The 21316-nt window shown below is 37.7% G+C and overlaps 1 protein-coding gene across 1 annotated transcript in view; it reads left to right on the forward strand.

Moving 5' to 3' along the window:
- The window catches only part of LOC137667504 (titin-like), a 245020-nt gene that overhangs the window by 170824 nt on the left and 52880 nt on the right, over positions 1-21316 (forward strand). The window contains 37 exon segments of the mRNA XM_068408322.1: positions 136-435; positions 523-819; positions 919-1203; positions 1295-1588; positions 1983-2282; positions 2389-2697; positions 2789-2979; positions 3465-3894; positions 4404-4712; positions 5117-5265; positions 5360-5392; positions 5492-5621; positions 5722-6021; positions 6109-6426; positions 6517-6813; positions 6921-7220; positions 7890-8204; positions 8301-8449; positions 9354-9504; positions 9597-9878; positions 9969-10271; positions 10360-10662; positions 10781-11062; positions 11529-11828; positions 11916-12218; positions 12324-12632; positions 12716-12997; positions 13226-13525; positions 13673-13966; positions 14062-17028; positions 17132-17452; positions 17564-17848; positions 18054-18353; positions 18670-18972; positions 20078-20353; positions 20468-20767; positions 20858-21160. Coding sequence (XP_068264423.1) covers positions 136-435; positions 523-819; positions 919-1203; positions 1295-1588; positions 1983-2282; positions 2389-2697; positions 2789-2979; positions 3465-3894; positions 4404-4712; positions 5117-5265; positions 5360-5392; positions 5492-5621; positions 5722-6021; positions 6109-6426; positions 6517-6813; positions 6921-7220; positions 7890-8204; positions 8301-8449; positions 9354-9504; positions 9597-9878; positions 9969-10271; positions 10360-10662; positions 10781-11062; positions 11529-11828; positions 11916-12218; positions 12324-12632; positions 12716-12997; positions 13226-13525; positions 13673-13966; positions 14062-17028; positions 17132-17452; positions 17564-17848; positions 18054-18353; positions 18670-18972; positions 20078-20353; positions 20468-20767; positions 20858-21160 — 12870 coding nt within the window.

Raw genomic sequence — 21316 nt, forward strand, 5'->3', positions numbered from 1 at the left:
AGTTTCTAAGAAAGAGAGCAGAAGAACTATGAATTACTTAAAATTAGTAATTTCTCATATCTTAGTTCTCTCTTAGCTTTAAGCAAGCTCTGAAGAGGAGAGCAATGATGACAAAATTACAATTTGTTTTTTCAGCTCCACCAGATCCACCTAATAAGCCTGATGTGCAAGATGCTACCAGCAACAGTATGTTGGTTAAATGGAATGAACCAAAAGACAATGGCAGCCCAATCATAGGATATTGGATTGAAAAACGTGAAATTAATAGTACTCATTGGGCTCGGGTCAACAGGAACCTTGTGAATGCTCTGGAAATAAAAGTTGAAGGACTGTTGGAAGGATTAACCTACATCTTTAGAGTATGTGCTGAAAATGCAGCTGGTCCTGGTAAATTTAGTCCACCATCAGATCCAAAAACTGCGCAGGACCCAATAAGTAAGTAGCTTAGCAGAAGCTAATAGCAGACAGGTGACAGAAGAGGATTCATAGCCTTTAACTCAATTTACACCTATTTATTTATAGTGCCACCTGGTCCACCGATTCCAAGGGTTGCTGATACAAGCTCAACTTCTATTGAGTTAGAATGGGAACCTCCTGCATATAATGGTGGTGGAGATATCACTGGTTACCATGTATACAAACAACTGGTGGGAGTAAAAGAGTGGTCACGTTGCACAGAGAAACCTATTAAGGTTCGACAGTACACTGTTAAAGAAGTCAGAGAAGGTGCAGACTATAAACTCCGTGTTACTGCACTTAATGCTGCTGGTGAAGGACCACCTGGTGAAACCGAACCTGTAACGGTTGCAGAACCTAAAGGTATTGCAATTGCATTATTTTTAAGAAATTTCCAGCTGCTTAAAAGGTGTTTTTGAATCTCTCCCTTGAACTAATGAACTCTTTCTCTCTCTTCTGCAGAGCCTCCCACTGTTGAGCTGGATGTTTCTGTCAAAGCAGGCATTCAGATCATGGCTGGGCAAACTATTAAAATTCCTGCTATTGTGACAGGGCGTCCCACTCCCACTATTGTATGGGCTGTGGAGGAGGGTGAATTAGACAAAGATCGAGTTGTTATTGAAAATGTTGGCACAAAATCTGAGTTAACTATTAAGAACGCACTGAGAAAAGACCATGGAAGATATGTAATTACTGCTACCAATAGCAGTGGTTCCAAATCTGCAGGAACCAGAGTAGAAGTATTTGGTAAGAAAAATATTTTCTGAAATCAACTGAGCATTTCTTTTGGTGAGATAATCTTTAAGCTTTATCATACTTGTTTGATTTTATTTTTCAGATGTTCCTGGGCCCGTCCTTGACCTAAAGCCAGTGGTTACAAACAGAAAGATGTGTTTGCTTAACTGGTCTGATCCTGAAGATGATGGTGGCAGCGATATCATAGGCTTCATTGTTGAACGGAAGGATGCCAAAATGCATACATGGAGACTAGCTATAGACACAGAAAGATCTAAATGTGATATTACAGGTCTAGTTGAAGGGCAGGAATATAAATTCCGTGTTAGTGCCAAGAACAAGTTTGGTACTGGTCCACCTGTTGAAATAGGACCTATTCTTGCAGTTGATCCATTAGGTAAGATGACTAATTTTATGGGGTTTTTTTAAAACAATTTTTAATTATAGGTTAATAAACAAGTATTGTTGTGTGGATTGCTTTCTGTACAGAAAGTGTATTTACTTTTCTACTACCTGGATAAGGCATCTGCCTTAGATTAATTACTTCAATCAGATCTCTGAATCAGTTCTGTAAAACTGCTATGGTTCTTTGTGTAACAGAATACTGATGTCTACCAAAACACTACTTATTATCCACATACATGAGAAACTTTATAATATCCATAGCCATACTCAGATAATTTGCATACAAAAGATATGGCTTTAAAAAGCCAGAGCTACTGTTATTTATATAATTAAAAATTCTCTAAATTTTTAATGTTTTTTTCTTTATGATTTATCTGTGTTAATAGGTCCTCCAACAGCACCTGAGAGGTTCATGTACACAGAGAGGACGAAGTCAACCATTACGCTTGATTGGAAGCCTCCACGTAGTGATGGTGGTAGTCCTGTCTTAGGATATATTGTTGAGAAGAGGAGACATGATTCAAAAGACTATGAAAGAGTTAATGCAAGGCTCTGTCCAACAACATCTCTTCTTGTTGAAAAGCTTGATGAACTTCATATGTATGAATTCCGTGTGAAAGCTGTCAATGCTATTGGAGAAAGTGAACCATCATTGCCCCTCAATGTAGTTATACAGGATGATGAAGGTATATCTGCTTTAAAGAAATCCATACAAATATCTCCAGAACACTGCAAGGCAATTTCTCTGTTTCATCTCCATCTTCACTCTGTCATTTTTCTTCTTGTTTTCAGTACCTCCAACTGTGACATTGCGCTTGGCTGTGAGAGGAGATACCATCAAAGTGAAGGCAGGAGAACCAGTTAATATTCCTGCTGATGTGACAGGTCTGCCAATGCCAAAGATTGAATGGGACAAAAATGAAGTTTTAATTGACCAAACATCCAGTGCACTTAAGATAAACAAGGAAGAAATATCTAGAAGTGAGGCAAAAACTGAACTTATCCTGCCTGCAGCAGTGAGGGATGATAAAGGCACTTACACTGTGAGAGCTTCCAATCGTCTTGGCATTGCATTTCGCAATGTGCATGTTGAAGTGTATGGTAAGGATGCGACATTTTAATAAAAAGACAACTAATAAAATGCTTATGCCTTTATCTTAATGTAATGCTATGCTCTATTGCTTTCATACAGATCGTCCTTCTCCACCAAGAAATCTTGCTGTTTCTGATATTAAAGCAGAATCATGCTATTTAACATGGGATGCACCTCTTGATAATGGTGGTAGTGAAATTACCCATTACATTATTGAGAAACGTGATGCTAGTAGGAAGAAATCTGAGTGGGAAGAAGTCTCCAAAAGTGCTGTTGAGAGAAGATTTGTGGTAATTTATAAAATATCTTTATTACGTACTTTAGTTTGCATAAGAAATAACAATTGTACACATCTAAAGAAAACTGCTACTTGCATAGATATCTGTGCTCGTGCTCCATTTAGACTCCAGAATGACTGTATGAATGTTGCCTATCTATGTATGGGTGTTTTCCTCATGTGACAAAACAAAAGAAATTGTTCTCTTTTGCTACATAATCTCAGCTGAGTTTAGGAGACATCTTCCTTTCCATTTCCCAGCATTATTCATAGCTTTACCAACTGCAAAAACAAACATGATGACATTTTTATTTATGTTTGGCCCTATGCACATGAAATAAGCATATCTCTATAGGACATTACATACAACTGTGTAGTATATAAACATAGGTATGTCAACGAGATTGCAAGATAGAATTTAAAGTGAAAAGTGATGCATAACTTCAAATAAGTTTATTCTGAAAGTAGCCAAGTCTTGATTTAAATCTTATTTTTCAGGTATGGAATCTTGCAACAGATGAAAAATATCAATTTAGAGTCCGGGCTGTAAACAAATATGGAATAAGTGATGAATGCCTCTCAGAAAAAGTTGTTATTAAGGATCCCTATGGCCTTCCTGGACCTCCTGGAAAGCCAAAAATTTTAGATCGCACCAGATCGTCCATGCTGGTGACTTGGGAGCCTCCTTTGAACAATGGTGGCAGCCCAATAACTGGCTATTGGTTGGAGAAGAGAGAGGTGGGAGGTGTCTACTGGTCACGTGTTAACAGGGCTCCAGTAACAAAACCATCAGTAAAAGGTCTACAGTACAATGTGCTTCGTTTGGCTGAAGGTGTTGAATACCAGTTTAGAGTTATGGCTGAAAACCTTGCTGGAATTGGTCCTCCTAGTGAACCATCAGATCCTACCTTAGCAGCAGATCCCATATGTAAGTGTATAATTTGTATGACTATTTTTAAGGACTGTATCACACCAGAACCAAAATGTGCTGCTATTATTTATATTGAATTTAGTGGAATTAAGCCAATGCTTTGTTTTCATTAAACCAAAAAGAATATATTGACACAAAGCAGTTTCCTGATTTGCTGTTTTTTACTGTTTTAAAAATAATTAGCTTTAATTTAGTTTTTTTACCTCTTTTATGAATCTTAAACTGTGATTACACCAATGCAAACATTGCCAAATAAACTTGAGCTCAGAATTAGATTTTTATATTATTTTTTTCCTTATTGTTAAAGAGTTCAACCTTTATGCCTTGTACCTTAATATCCCTTAATAATATATGTAATATATGTAATTAGTATGCATGTTCTAGGATTATACACTCTGTATATGACAGAAAAAAATGAAAATACTTGCATTCTTCTAGAAACTATTCAGAAAAATATGGGCAGACACTAACTCTAAGATAATTTTTACTTGGTCTTGTTTTACAAGTTGTGCCTGGTCCACCATCTTGCCCAGAGGTCAAAGACAAAACCAAATCATCTGTAGCTCTTGCGTGGAAGCCTCCACAAAAGGACGGTGGCAGTCCTATAAAAGGATATATAGTTGAAATGCAAGATGAAGGTAGTACTGACTGGAAGAAGGTGAATGAAGGAGACAAACTCTTTCCTACTTGTGAATGTGTTATTCCCAACTTGAAAGAGCTCAGAAAATACCGATTTAGGGTGAAAGCTGTAAATGCTGCTGGAGAATCAGAACCAAGTCCTGCAACATCAGAAATACCTGTCCAAGATATTCTAGGTAAGTGTTCTGGGAATTAATTTAGGTATTTATATCTAAATGCCACCTACTGCGGTAAATGTTTAAGCAGCCAAGCAAGCCAAAGTCAAAACAGGACAAACAATTATGCAAAAATGTAACAAAAATTGAAGCACATTTTTTAAAGTGTCACGATCACCATTACCAGGGCAGAATCCATTAGAAAACTGATGAGCACCTATAGTCACACTAAGGACACAATGTGTATTTTATGAAGAAATGACTACAACAAATTTTTCTATTCGTATACTTCCCAGCTTCCTTTTTTCACACCCAACCTGCCTCACATAAACATGCATTCTCCTTGTTTGTGTGGGATTTTAGCTCAGTGCTGATATTTTAGTTTCAGTAGGTCTTGAAATTTATATATTAAAATATTTTTTCAGAGGAACCAGAAATCTTCCTTGATATTGGAGCACAGGATTTCCTCTCTTGTCGTGCTGGCACAACAATTAAAATCCCAGCTGTTATCAAGGGTCGTCCAGTTCCAAAAACATTTTGGGAGTTTGAAGGAAAAGCAAAGACAACAGCAAAGGTTAGTAAAAGAAAAAGCTTTTTTTCTACACGTGTTTCTAGACATTTAAGCCTAACCCCTTTTTTATATTTACATTTTTTCCCTTTATTTATAGGAGGGAGGTCATAATGTACCTGAAGAAGCTCAGGTAAAGCAAACAATTTTTGTAATTTTAGTATTGTTGCATTTTTCAAACATAAATATTTAAAGTTGGTCTATAACTTCTCTTTCTTTCTATAATACACAGGTGGAAGCAACTGATACACGTTCAGTGATTATCATCCCTGAGTGCAACAGAAGTCATTCTGGACGATACAGTATTACAGCAAAGAACAAAGCAGGACAAAAAACCGTGCATATCAGAGTCAATGTGCTTGGTATGGCTTACACATATTGAAGTATTCAAATGCTAGGTTTTAGTCTTATTTTTCTACATACTTATGTAAAATTGTTTCTGTTGTGCTTTTACCTTAACAGATGTCCCAGGTCCACCAAAAGACCTAAAAGTAAGTGATATCACAAGAGGTACTTGTAAACTTTCATGGAAGATGCCAGATGATGATGGTGGAGATAGAATCAGAGGCTATGTTATAGAGAAAAGAACTATTGAAGGGAAGGCCTGGACTAAAGTCAATGCAAACTGTGGAAGTACTTCCTTTGTTGTACCAGATCTCATATCTGGCCAAGAGTATTTCTTCCGGGTACGTGCAGAAAACCGTTTTGGTGTTGGCCCTCCTGCAGAAACCATCCAACGGACCACAGCCAGGGATCCAATCCGTAAGTGAAATCAAAGTCAAACAAATTCCTTAAAACCAGATAGTACTGTACAGTGGATTTATTCACATTCCTCTTTTCTTTGTTGAGATCCTCCTGATCCACCTATTAAACTAAAGATTGGCCTTGTAACCAAGAACACAGTGAGCTTGACATGGAAACCACCAAAGAATGATGGTGGAGCTCCTGTTACACATTATAATGTTGAATGTCTTCGCTGGGATCGTACCGGTGAAGTGAAAGAGACTTGGAAGCAATGCAACAGACGTGACGTGGAGGAAACAAAGTTTACTGTTGAGGATCTTGTAGAAGGTGGAGAATATGAATTCAGAGTCAAAGCTGTAAATATAGCAGGTCCTAGTAGGCCTTCAGCCACTGTTGGCCCACTTGTTGTCAAAGACCAGACATGTAAGTAATAACTGATACCAGTAAATACAAATTCCATTTTAAAATTATGAAGTAATTTTGTATGTTAATTTTTTCAACATTTCATTGTAGGCCCACCATCTATTGAACTCAAAGAATTTATGGAGGTTGAAGAAGGAACCGATGTTAACATTGTGGCCAAGATAAAGGGTGTGCCCTTCCCCACATTGACATGGCTAAAAGCTTCTCCAAAGAAACCAGATGACAAAACACCAGTGCTGTATGATCAACATGTCAACAAGATCATTGGTGAAGATACTTGCACTTTATTGATTCAACAGTCTCGCAGAAGTGATACAGGCTTATATACTATAACAGCTGTAAATAATCTGGGAACTGCTTCAAAGGAGATGAGACTAAACGTTCTGGGTAAATATCAAGAACTCTTATGCATTGCATAAATTGATAGCATTCATGTGGTACTTTATTTTAATAGTATTTGAACTAATTCTTCTTTATCAAAATGTATCTTTTAGGTCGTCCTGGACCTCCAGTGGGACCTATTAAATTTGAATCCATTTTGGCTGATGAAATGACAATATCATGGCTTCCTCCGTTAGATGATGGCGGTTCTAAGATTACAAACTATGTTATAGAGAAAAAAGAAGCAAATAGGAGGACATGGGTACCCGTTACTAATGAGCCTAAGGAATGCTTATTCACTGTTCCCAAATTGATGGAAGGCCATGAATATGTGTTCCGCATTATGGCACAAAACAAATACGGTATTGGAGAACCTTTGGATAGTGAACCAGAAACAGCACGAAACCTTTTCAGTAAGTAGGAATATGCTTTCAAATTATGTCAGTTGTTTTCATATGCTGGTATGTGTACAGCATCTGTTGAATACTGCTACTGCTTTTCTCTCTTCACATAAGTAAATTTTCTAGAATAGCTTGAAGAGTTTTAGCATTAGCAGTAAGTTCTTAAAAGCATGTGCAGTGCTTAAAAAGACTTTTCTCCTTCCTTGTTATATATTAAAATACAATCTCAAGCTTTTTTAAGGTTTAAATATCCGAAAAGGGTTTATCTGATAAGATTCAGGTCATTCTGTTGTATTTGAGACATTATTGACCCTCTAGATCAGGAAGAGTCAACTTCCTGCCTTCAATTTTGAAAGAAAAAATGTTAGGCTGGCAAGACAAAATCATTCTTAAAACATCCAAGGTTAGGCTGGGCACTGAAATGAGATACTGATCCAGGAAGGCAAGAAGAACTCATTTTTTACAATTATTATTTGAAGGAAAGATACTTTCTGTTTCACAGAAGTATATGTACCTGAATAGGGATGGGAAGGTGAACGAGGCAAGGAGTCTCATGCAGATAGGTGTCTACCTAATGCAACTGTGCCCATGTGAGTGCACAGCTCTATTTTGCACTCTAGCTATCTCCATCTTCCTTTAGCACTTTTTTTTTACAAGCTATGTGTGAATTTTTTCCCCAAGCTGTTCCTGGACCTTGTGACAAGCCAACAGTTAGCAGTATAACACGTGATTCAATGACTGTAAACTGGGAAGAACCAGAACATGATGGTGGCTCTCCTATTACTGGTTATTGGTTGGAGCGCAAAGAGACTACCGGAAAGAGATGGACCAGGGTTAACCGTGATCCTATCAAACCTATGACACTGGGGGTTTCATACAAAGTTACAGGTCTTATTGAAGGCTCTGAATATCAGTTCCGTGTTTCAGCTATCAATGCAGCTGGTGTTGGTCCACCAAGCATGCCATCTGATCCAGCAATTGCTAGAGATCCTATTGGTAAATATTTTAGATTCTTACTTTTGAATTTGAAAATATTCAAGTGAGAATATAGAATATATTGTTATGCTGTAACGTTATGATGATATTTTCCAGCCCCACCTGGCCCTCCTATTCCAAAAGTTACTGATTGGACAAAGTCTTCTGTAGACTTGGAGTGGACTCCACCACTAAAGGATGGTGGTTCTAGGGTCACTGGCTACATTGTTGAGTATAAAGAAGAAGGAAAAGAAGAATGGGAACGGGTAGGTGGAAAACTATTACAGAATCTGCATTTCTTCTCTCTGTGTGTCTATCAAAAGAAATCCCTCCAGAAAATATATTTTTTACAAATTTTCACTATGCAAGTTATTTTCTAAAAGTTCATATTTTTATACCATAATTATCTTCACATGTTTAAAATAGAACACCAAATGTAAAATACAGTAATTGCCCCTCCACGATATCAAGTTAACTTTGCAGTTTCCTAAACTTAGAATTTTTAAATCTCTATTTATAAAGACGTGAGAAAATATGTAGGTAATTTGTGACAAAAGAACAGAAGACAAAACTAAGTTAGAACTGGCACAAACATAAGTCTCACCGGTATCAGACTGTGCCAAATCATTTGGAGCTACTATGTCCCTACATTTTCCTACTTTTTTCAATAATGCATTACTGAATTTTTTTTCAGTAATTCATTACTGAAAATTTAACTGATGCATACCTTGGCTTTTTTTTGTATCTCCATAAACGTTTGGGTTCATTTTAAGTAATACCTAAATTTCCTGCACTGTTTCCAGGTAAACAGGCTTCATATTGGGGTTTAGAAAGAATAAAAGATTTCTTTTTTTGCCATTCTCACTTATATGAGTTTATTTGTCCAATAGCACATGTAATTCTTCTGAGACCACAACTATTGTAATTGCTGTAACATCCTTGTCTGTTAGAATTATCAAAAAGGTGAATCTTCAGAATAGCTTGTATGTTCATGTCCTGTATTTCTTTATATAGATTCTGAAGAATTCTATGTGAGCTAGATCCATGTATGCTCAAGACTGTCTTGTGCTTGTAAATCTGAAACAACATCTGATTTAAGACTTGTTTCAAACATCACAAAGAAATTTATGATACCTTGATGTTAGCTGAAGTTATAATATTTTTTTCCAGGTAAAAGATAAAGAAATTAGAGGAACAAAGTTCGTTGTGGCAGGATTAAAAGAAGGATGTTTTTACAAGTTTAGAGTTAGAGCAGTGAATGCTGCTGGCATCGGAGAGCCTGGAGAAGTTACAGACATTATTGAAATGAAGGACAGAATTGGTATTTATCAATCATTTACATTTACATTTTTAGTACCTCTAAGTCAAAGTGAGAAAAAAAAACCTCATTGAATTTTTTTGTTCACCTCTCAGTGGCTCCTGATATTAATTTGGATGCAAGCGTCAGGGACAGAATTGTTGTTCATGCTGGAGGAGTAATTCGGATCATAGCGTATGTCTCAGGAAAACCAGCTCCAACAGTGACTTGGAGCAGAGATGACCGAGCTTTACCAGAAGAAGCCAAAATTGAAGAAACAGCTATTAGTTCTTCTTTGGTCATCAAGAATTGCAAAAGGAGCCATCAGGGTATATACACTCTTCTTGCTAAAAATGCTGGTGGTGAGCGGAAGAAGACTATTATTGTTGATGTGCTAGGTAAATAGCAACTTCAGTCCCTGTGAACAAGTAAAATTTCATGACATTCCGCATGTATACTTAAATTCTCCATTTCTTCTTTGCTTTCAGATGTGCCAGGCCCAGTTGGAATGCCATTCCTTACTGAGAATTTAACCAGTGACTCTTGTAAATTGACATGGTTTGCTCCAGAAGATGATGGTGGTTCTCCCATTACCAACTACATAATTGAAAAACGTGAATCTGACCATAGAGCTTGGACTCCAGTAAGCTACACAGTTACAAGACAGAATGCTACTGTTCAGGGACTCACTGAAGGGAAAGCCTATTTTTTCCGAATTGCAGCTGAGAATATAATTGGCATGGGTCCATTCACAGAGACAACAAAAGAGATTGTCATTAGAGAACCAATAAGTAAGTATATTTTGGGGTTTGGATTACTGTCATAGGAGATGAATATGCAGAAAAATGCATTTACCATAATTTTTTTGTTTATTCACAGCTGTTCCTGACCGTCCAGAAGACCTGGAAGTAAAAGCAGTTACCAAGAACTCAGTTACATTAACTTGGAACCCTCCAAAATATAATGGAGGCTCAGATATCACCATGTACGTTCTAGAGAGCCGTCTCATTGGAAAAGAGAAATTCCACAAAGTTACAAAGGAGAAAATGCTTGATAGGAAATACACTATAGAAGGCTTGAAAGAGGGTGACACCTATGAATATCGTGTGAGTGCTTGCAATATCGTGGGGCAGGGCAAGCCATCATTTTGCACAAAACCCATCACATGCAAGGATGAAATTGGTATGTATCTTTTTCATGTTTGTTTTGAAAACAGCGATTACATTTACTGATTCTCTACTTTTTCTTATTAATATTGCTGACATTTGTGGGCATTGTGTTTTTTAATATTATCTTTCAGCTCCTCCATCAATTGACCTTGACTTTAGAGACAAGCTTATTGTTCGGGTTGGTGAAGCTTTCAGCCTGACTGGACGTTACTCAGGCAAGCCTGCACCAAAGGTTACTTGGCTAAAGGATGATATTGTTGTGAAAGAAAATGACCGTACAAAGATCAAGACAACTCCTACAACTCTTTGCTTGGGGATACTAAAATCTGTCCGTGAAGACTCAGGCAAATATTGTGTTACTGTGGAGAACAGCACAGGATCAAGAAAAGGATTTTGTCAAGTTAATGTTGTTGGTAGGTTTTACTGAACAACAGTATTGTATGCGATTTTTAGTAGTGATTAGAATTCATTGAATTGTATAAAATGTAAATATTAAAATTAAAATGTGTTCTTTATTACAATAATTTGATTTACTGCATTCTCATTTATACTGAAATACTATTTATTAATTTTGAGTACATAGTTAACTCAGGCTTAGCTTATTCAGCATGAATAATTTAATGTCTCTACACACATTTGGAGAATGTCAACACTGTAGAAAATGTCAATCACCGAATACCTTATAAGCATTAAGGAATTAAGTCCAGTGAGTCAAACACATATTAAACAGGAATAGTCTTGAGGTCTTGATTCCTTATTAAAACTGTGATGCCAAGTTTTTAATTTCATAATATATTTACTGTATTGACACTGTTTAATATATGTCATTATGTGAAGTTCATACAAAAGCATGGGTATGCTTTATTTTTTCTTAAACAGATCGCCCATCACCTCCAGTAGGCCCAGTTATATTTGATGAAGTTCATAAAAATCATATGGTAGTTTCCTGGAAACCTCCATTAGATGATGGAGGTAGTGAAATTACAAATTACATTATTGAGAAGAAGGATGCACACAGAGATGTGTGGATGCCAGTTACATCTGCCACAGTTAAGACAACATGCAAAATTCCTAAGCTGCTTGAAGGAAGAGAATATCAAGTTCGAATTTATGCTGAAAATCTTTATGGCATAAGTGATCCTCTCATCTCTGATGAGATGAAAGCCAAGGACCGTTTCCGTATGTTATTCATTTGCTATCTTACTTTGATACTTTTATCTTTACTCTGTTTCTAGTGCTCATAAACTCTTCCTTTTTTTACCCCAGGTGTTCCTGATGCACCTGAGCAACCAATCATTAAGGATGTTACCAAAGACTCTGCAGTAGTGGTTTGGAACAAACCATATGATGGAGGCAAGCCAATAACAAACTATATTGTAGAAAAGAAGGAAACAATGGCTACAAGATGGGTCAGAGTTACCAAAGACCCAATTTTCCCCAGTACTCAGTTCAAAGTACCTGACCTCCTTGAAGGCTGTCAATATGAATTCCGTGTTTCAGCAGAAAATGAAATTGGCATTGGTGATCCTAGTCCGCCATCAAAGCCAATTTTTGCTAGAGATCCAATTGGTAAAGTATTAAATTTCATTTCTCATTGGAATTTTAATGCACTCTTCATTTCAGTTAGAAAATCATTTTAATAGTTTCTTTCTTTTTTTTTTTCTTTTTTAACAGCAAAACCAAGTCCACCTATTAATCCAGAAGCAGTAGATAAAACTAAAAATTCAGTTGATTTATCTTGGCAACCACCACGCCATGATGGTAATGGCAAGATAATTGGCTATCTTGTTGAATATCAAAAAGTTGGAGATGAAGAATGGAAAAAGGCCAATCTTACAGCGGATTCTTGTCCTGAAACAAAATACAAAGTCACTGGCCTTACTGAGGGTTTGACCTATAAGTTCAGGGTCAAGGCAGTCAATGCAGCAGGTGAATCTGAACCAGCCTATGTTCCTGATCCAGTAGAAGTAAAGGACAGACTTGGTGAGTTTAATAAAGTCAGATAAGCTTACCTAAGAAGATATTTTTTCCCCTCATTTTCTAAAAACATATCATTTTGATTCCAGAACCTCCTGAGCTGATACTTGATGCTAATATGGCCCGAGAACAGCACGTAAAAGCTGGAGATACCCTGAGACTTAGTGCTGTTATTAAAGGTGTTCCATTCCCAAAAGTTTCTTGGAAGAAAGAAGATCATGAAGTCTCACCCAAAGCTGATATTGAGGTTACAGGAGTTGGCAGTAAGCTTGAAATTCGTAACACTGTCCATGAAGATGGTGGAATTTACTCCCTGACAGCTGAAAATCCAGCTGGTTCGAAGACTGTTTCAGTAAAAGTTGTTGTCTTAGGTAATCTTTTTGATGTTCCTTTTGTACCACATGTTTTTATTCTATAATTAGAGATTACGAAATAAAGGAATGTCTGGAAAATATCGATCAACTGAGTTATAAGAAATACACAGTAGAAAAAGGACTAAAAATTACATTAAATATATTTACGTCTTGAAATGTACTAAGTTTTGTAAAAAATACTTCGGTTATCAAATAAATAATAGATTCAATTTTTGTCAATATTAGATAAGCCTGGTCCACCCAGAAATCTGCAAGTCAGTGAAGTTAGAAGCGATTCTTGCTATCTCACTTGGATGGAACCAGAAGACGATGGTGGCTCTGTCATTACCAACTATGTGGTGGAAAGGAAAGATGTAGCTTCTGCACAGTGGGTAGCTATCTCATCAACCTCCAAGAAACGCAGTCACATGGCTAAATATCTGATGGAAGGCACCCAGTATCTCTTCCGAGTTGCAGCTGAGAATCAGTTTGGTAGAGGTCCATATGTGGAAACAACCAAGCCTATTAAAGCTATAGATCCACTGCGTAAGTGTTTTTCAGTTTTATGATTTGTTTTGTTCATATTGTTCTTAGTAATTTTTGAGATTATCTTGTTGGTACTAATGTGAACGTGGTACACTGCTACCATAGATTGGCCATCCTAGGAACCATTTTTTTTTTGTATTTTAAAAGATCCTCCGGGGCCACCAAAGAATCTGCATCATGTAGATGTTGACAAGACTGAAGTTTCCCTTGTTTGGAATCGACCAGATCGTGATGGTGGTGCTGAGATAACTGGCTATTTGGTGGAATATCAAGAAGATGGTGCAGATGAGTGGACGAAGTTCCAGACGGTCCCTATGCTAGACTGTGTTGTTACAGGTCTACAAAAAGGAAAAATATACAAATTCCGTGTGAAAGCTCAGAATATTGTTGGTCTTAGCCTTCCAGATACAACTATACCAATAGAGTGTCAAGAAAAATTAGGTAATTTTTAGTTTTTATGTTGTTTCATTGATTCTTTCTCTCTCTCTTTAAGCATTTCCCCTAAAAAGGTAATTTCTACTTTTCTATAATTTCAGTACCTCCATCTGTGGAACTAGATGTGAAGTTAATTGAAGGTCTTGTTGTTAAAGCTGGAACCACAGTGAGACTTCCTGCGATTATGAGAGGTGTGCCAGTTCCTACTGCAAAATGGGTTACTGATGGCGTTGAAATTAAAACAGATGGCAGACACAAGATTGAGACTGACAATTATTCAACTGTACTTACCATCAAAGACTGTATAAGAAAAGATACAGGAGAATATCTGCTCACAGTATCTAATGCAGCTGGCAGCAAAACTGTTGCTCTACATCTTACAGTTTTGGATGTTCCTGGCCCACCAACTGGTCCTATTAATATTCTTGAAGTAACACCAGAACATATGGTTATTTCTTGGCGCCCTCCTAAAGATGATGGTGGGAGTCCTATAATAAATTATATTGTTGAGAAGCGTCAGTCAAAGAAAGAAACTTGGGGAGTGGTTAGCTCTGGAACAAGTCACACAAAAATTAAGATTCCACGACTGCAGAAAGGCTGTGAATATATTTTCCGTGTTCGGGCAGAAAATAAGATAGGCATTGGTGCACCCCTTGATTCAGAACCAACAGTTGCTAAACATGTGTTTGATCCACCATCCCCACCTGGTAAACCAACTGTTTATGATATTACAGAAAACGCTGCAACAGTGTCATGGACCCTACCAAAATCTGATGGTGGAACTCCAATAACTGGTTACATACTTGAACGTCGTGAAGCATCTGGTAAATGGGTGCGTGTCAATAAGACACCAATACTTGATATGAAATACAGAGTAACTGGTCTTTTTGAAGGCAACACATATGAATTCAGAGTTTTTGCAGAAAACATGGTGGGCTTAAGCAAACCATCTCCAAGCTCGGATCCAATAAAAGCGTCACGTCCTATCACTCCTCCTGGACCCCCTATAAATCCAAAATTAAAAGACAAAACCAAGGAAACAGCTGATCTTGTGTGGACAAAGCCCCTCAAAGATGGTGGCAGCCCGATTCTGGGATACATTGTGGAATGTCAGAAAACTGGAACTACACAGTGGAATAGGATTAATAAGGATGAACTCATTAGACAGTGTGCTTTCAGAGTACCTGGGTTAATAGAAGGAAATGAATATAAATTCCGAATAAAAGCTGTCAATATTGTGGGAGAGGGAGAACCAAGAGAACTGGCAGAAACTGTACTTGCAAAGGATATTCTTTCTCCTCCAGAAGTAAGCCTAGATGTGATCTGTCGAGACTTAATTACTGTCCGAGTAGGCCAAACAATCCGTATTACTGGTAAAGTAAAAGGCAGGCCAGATCCTGACATAACATGGTCTAAAGACGGCAAAGTATTAGTCCAAGAAAAGCGTGTTGAAATAGTCCATGATCTACCTAATGTTGAACTGCAAGTGAAAGAAGCCAAAAGATCTGATCATGGCAAATATATAATAGCCGCTAAGAACAGCTGTGGACATGCTCAAGCTTTTGCTGTAGTTAATGTACTTGACAGACCTGGACCATGTCAGAACCTGAAAATAAGCTATGTCACAAAAGATTCTTGTATGATCGCTTGGGAGAGTCCAGTGGATAACGGTGGTTCTGAAATTACAAATTATATAGTAGAGTACCGTCAACCAAACCAGAGAGGATGGTCAATTGTCTCCTCTGATATCACAAAACGATTGGTAAAGGCAAATCTTATAGAGAACCGTGAATACTTCTTCAGAGTTTGTGCAGAAAACAAAATAGGTCCAGGACCTTGCATTGAGACCAAGACTCCCATCCTTGCCATCAATCCTATTGACAAGCCTGGAGAGCCAGAAAATCTTCACATTGCAGAGAAAGGAAAGACGTTTGTATATCTGAAATGGAGAAGGCCAGATTATGATGGTGGAAGTCCCAATTTAAGTTATCATGTTGAGAGAAAGCTGAAAGATTCAGATGAATGGGAAAGGGTTCACAAAGGCAGCATTAAGGAAACACACTACATGGTAGATAAATGTGTTGAAAATAAGATTTACCAATTCCGAGTCCAAACTAAAAATGAGGCAGGTGAAAGTGACTGGGTAAGAACAGCTGAAGTTGTTGTGAAGGAAGATCTGCAGAAACCAGTGCTAGACTTGAAGTTAAGTGGGGTCCTAACTGTGAAAGCAGGTGACACAATTAGAATTGAGGCTGGAGTCAGAGGAAAACCACAGCCTGAAGTTGTATGGACAAAAGACAAAGATGCCACAGATCTAACCAGGTCTCCAAGAGTCAGTATGGAAACAACTTCTGACACATCTAAATTTGTTCTCACAAAATCAAGGCGTAGCGATGGTGGGAAATATGTGATTACTGCAACTAACACAGCTGGTAGTTTCGTAGCATACGCTACTGTTATTGTCTTGGATAAACCAGGTCCTGTAAGAAACTTGAAAGTCACTGACATTTCAAGTGATAGATGTACTGTTACTTGGGACCCTCCAGAAGATGACGGTGGTTGTGAAATACAGAACTACATCCTGGAAAAATGTGAAAGCAAGCGTATGGTTTGGTCTACATACTCTTCCTCTGTCCTAACAAACTATACAAATGTGACACGCCTCATTGAAGGTAATGAATATATATTCAGAGTTCGTGCAGAGAATAAAATGGGCACTGGTCCACCAACAGAAACACACCCAATTATTGCAAAAACAAAATATGATAGACCTGGACGCCCTGATCCTCCAGATGTCACAAGAGTTAGCAAAGAAGAGATGACTGTAGTTTGGAATCCACCAGAATTTGATGGTGGCAAATCAATTACAGGATACATTTTAGAGAAGAAAGAGAAACGATCACTGAGATGGGTTCCTGTTACTAAGACTGCAATCCCAGAGAGACGCAAGAAGGTTACTAATCTCATCCCTGGTCATGAATATCAGTTCCGCGTCAGTGCTGAAAATGAAGTTGGACTTGGAGAACCAAGCTTGCCATCAAGACCTGTAGTAGCAAAAGACCCAATAGGTATCATACCACTATATTCTACTGTATTTTGTTTTAGTGTTGACATAACAGATTGCTAAATTGCACAACTGTGTTTTTATCTGTAATTTTAATTGTCTTTCAGAACCACCTGGTCCTCCCACAAACTTAAGAGTGGTTGATAGCACAAAGAGTTCCGTAACCCTTGGCTGGGGAAAACCAGTGTATGATGGTGGTGCTCCAATTATTGGATATGTTGTAGAAATTAGACCAAAAGTTGAGGGTGCTGATCCTGAAGCAGGATGGAAACGATGCAATGTTGCTGCCCAAGTTATTCATACAGAATTTACAGCCACCAGCCTGGATGAGAACCAATTATATGAGTTCAGAGTTTTCGCCCAAAACCAGGTTGGCCTTGGCCGACCAGCTGAACTGAAAGAAGCTGTGTCTCCCAAAGAAATACTTGGTGAGTTTTCCCATCCTTTATGAGTATTTACATACAATCTTTATTTGCTCTGGTTTTGTTTTATTTCATTTGCTAAACTTTGCATTTTATTTCTTTAATTTTGTCTTTCAGAACCTCCTGAGATTGAGTTGGATGCAAGCATGAGAAAGCTAGTCACAGTCAGGGCAGGATGCCCTATTAGACTTTTTGCCATTGTTAGGGGTCGCCCAGCACCAAAAGTCACCTGGAGGAGAATGGGTGTTGATAACGTTATCAGAAAAGGACAAGTTGATCTGGTTGACACTATGGCCTTCTGTGTCATCCCTGATTCAACACGTGATGACTCAGGCAAATATTCATTGACACTTGTTAATGCAGCTGGAGAAAAGGCTGTATTTGTGAACGTCAGAGTCTTGGGTAAGTAATGTGAGAAATACTTCTAGACAATTTTTTTAACTATATTGAATGTTCATTGCAGAAAATTTTATGACCCCAAGGTGCTACAGTTTTTGAGAACAACTGCATCAGCTAAGACTAACTTCTGTATGGGAAGCTGTTAGCCCCCTTTAATTTTAACTTATTAAAGAAGAAAAGACTAGCATAAATTGAAATTTCTTTATAGATACTCCTGGACCTGTGTCAGACTTCAAGGTTTCAGACGTCACCAAGATGTCATGCCATCTTTCATGGGCACCTCCAGAGAATGATGGTGGTAGCCCAGTGACTCATTACATCCTGCAGAAACGTGAGGCTGACAGGAAGACCTGGGGAACAGTCACTGCAGAACTAAAGAAAACTAGTTTCCAAATAGCTAACCTTATACCTGGAAATGAATATTTCTTTAGAGTAACAGCAGTAAATGAATATGGGTCGGGTGTTCCAAGTGACATACCAAAACCAGTTCTAGCAACAGATCCCCTAAGTAAGTATGCCTTTATGCACATTTTATGTTTCTTCTCTTATTTTAATAAGATTTTGCATTTTTTGAAAGTTAGTGTTTCTAAATTGGACAATGCTACTAACTACTCAATGATAAACATAAATATTTCTGTGTCTGTTTCTTTCAAATAATACAATCTATGAATATAGCACCTTTGCAATTATTAAGAATTTTGCTCTTTTCTATATTGTCCTTGCTGAGTTAGCATGCATAGCATCCAATAATTCAACAAGTATTTAATAGTCATAAAATCTTGGAAATTCAATGTTTAATGTGGGGGTTTTCTTTCCCCTGAAAGGTGAACCTGATCCACCAAGAAAACTTGAAGTTACCGAAATTACGAAGAATAGTGCTACTTTAGGCTGGCTGCCACCACTGCGTGATGGAGGCTCTAAAGTTGATGGGTACATTGTTAGCTACAGAGAAGATGACCAACCAGCAGATCGCTGGACAGAATATTCAGTTGTTAAAGATCTCTCCATTGTTGTAGCTGGTCTGAAAGAGGGAAAGAAGTACAAGTTTAGAGTGGCAGCTAGAAATGCTGTAGGAGTAAGTTTGCCAAGAGAAACTGAAGGAGTATTTGAAATTAAAGAACAACTCAGTAAGTAACAATTTAAATACTACCTATGTTGCAATATTCTGTTTTAATAATTAAATGAGCAAGAATTCTAGTTCTTTGAGTGAGTCCCAGAAAGACCTATGCTTTATGAAGTCATCTTGAGGATTATGGCTAACTGTATTGAATATTTTGACAGGTCAGAAAGGATGAGAGTTGACCACTAATTCAGAATTACTAAAGAATTTTGCAGGTATGGTTTCAGTTGGAACCAGAAGATAGGAACCAAGGAAAAGTAATAAATACTTTCAATGAATCTAAAATGAAAGAGAAGAAGAGTCAGAGTGGTAGTTTGAGAGATAAATGGGGCCAAAAGTGGGAGCTGTTTTAAGATAAGAGAAAGCAAGTTGTTTATATTGTAGAGTTGGTTGAGAATGTAAAGCAAAAGGCAGGGAGGACAGGTTGGCCTAATTAAGGTGGTAGGGTCTCTGAGGCACAGGAATACATAGGGGTAAGGGGAAGATGAGAAGAACATTCTTCATTTGTGACATGGAAAGAGGAAGAGAGAGGTACAGGAGCAAAAGAGAATGAAAACTAGCCGATGGCAGGAAGAAGAGTGCACCAAACATACTGCCAGGTTTCTTTTGGAAGAAATCAGAAAGATTTTGTGAAAAAGAAGTAGGAGGAGAAGGGGCTTTACTTGAAGGAATAATTCAAGAGTATAAAAAGATTGATTGTGGAAATGGGTTTAGTTCCACAAAAAACTTCAGTCTTTCTTCTCCTTCATGTTTATCTTGTAGAAAGTCAGCAATAAGTGAGCAATGACAAGTTCCAGATATAAAGATGAATTACGTGTCATGCATTAATAGTGCACAAGTCTCTACATAAACATGTGAGAAGGCAATCCAAACTCAAAAATATTCTCTTATAAACTCTACAAGAATGTAAAAGTAAGACTGGAATAGATATTGCCCACTGCAGAATCTCTAGTTGTCCATAAGTGGAACCTAAATTAAAAATTATCAAGTCATTCCTACTGGTGATTACACTTGAGAGAGAAACAGAGAACTTTCACATGAAAACATAAGACAAAGTAAATTAATATGTCACAGAAGTTGAATTTATATGTCTGTGTGTGACTTTTTTTCAGTCCCACCTAAGATCCTGATGCCTGATCACGTTCACATTAAAGCTGGAAAGAAACTGAGAATTGAAGCTCATGTATATGGGAAGCCTCAGCCAGTCTGTAAATGGTTGAAAGGAGATCAAGATGTACTTACATCCAGTCGCCTTGCTGTGCATAAAGCAGAAAAGTCTTCTGTTCTTATCATTAAGGATGTGACTAGAAAAGATTCTGATTTTTACACTCTTACTGCAGAAAATAGCTCTGGTACTGATAGTCAGAAAATCAGAGTGATAGTCATGGGTATGTTCCATTTGATTATTTTTAAACCCAGCTTTATACAAAACTCGTTTTAGTATATTGCAGTGGTTGCCATTTCCTTTCATCCCTTTTTTCTTAATATACTTTTTTGTGCAGATAAACCAGGTCCACCACAGCCTCCATTTGATATTTCTGAAATAGATGCTGATGCTTGTACTCTTGCATGGCATATACCTCTCGAAGATGGTGGCAGTAACATTACAAACTATGTAGTTGAGAAATGTGATGTAAGCCGAGGAGACTGGGTAACAGCTGTAGCTTCTGTCACAAAGACAAGCTGCAGAATTGGAAAACTGATTCCTGGAGAAGAGTATATGTTCCGCGTTCGTGCTGAAAATCGTTTTGGGATTTCTGAGCCGCTTATTTCTGGCAAGATGATTGCAAGGTTCCCATTTGGTATGTCAGTTTTTGACAGCAGCACTTCTCTTTTTAGTCCTCCTAGTAAGAAAGCATGTGATTGACATCCATCTTTGTATTTCTTTCTAGATGTTCCTAGTGAACCAAAGAATGCACGTATTACCAAGGTCAATAAGGACTGCATTTTTGTTGCCTGGGATAAACCAGATAGTGATGGAGGCAGTCCAATCACCGGTTATCTCATTGAGCGCAAAGAAAGGAACAGTTTACTGTGGGTGAAAGCTAATGACACAGCTGTGCGCTCCACAGAATACCCTTGTGTGGGACTCATCGAAGGTCTTGAGTATACTTTCAGAATTTATGCATTGAACAGAGCTGGAGCAAGTAAACCTAGTAAACCAACTGAGTTTGTCATAGCAAGAGCACCAGTTGGTAAGTCAAATATACCAATAATTTGCCACATACTACTGGTTTTAGGGTCATTTTCAATATATCTGCAACTCTTTATGATTCACGTTTACTGTGCCTGAACTGTGTGGGTGTGCTGTAAATAGTACCCAGCACTATTAAAGCCATTTTTTAATACGT

The sequence above is a fragment of the Nyctibius grandis genome, chromosome 9 (assembly GCF_013368605.1).
Source record: "Nyctibius grandis isolate bNycGra1 chromosome 9, bNycGra1.pri, whole genome shotgun sequence".
NCBI lineage: Eukaryota > Metazoa > Chordata > Aves > Nyctibiiformes > Nyctibiidae > Nyctibius > Nyctibius grandis.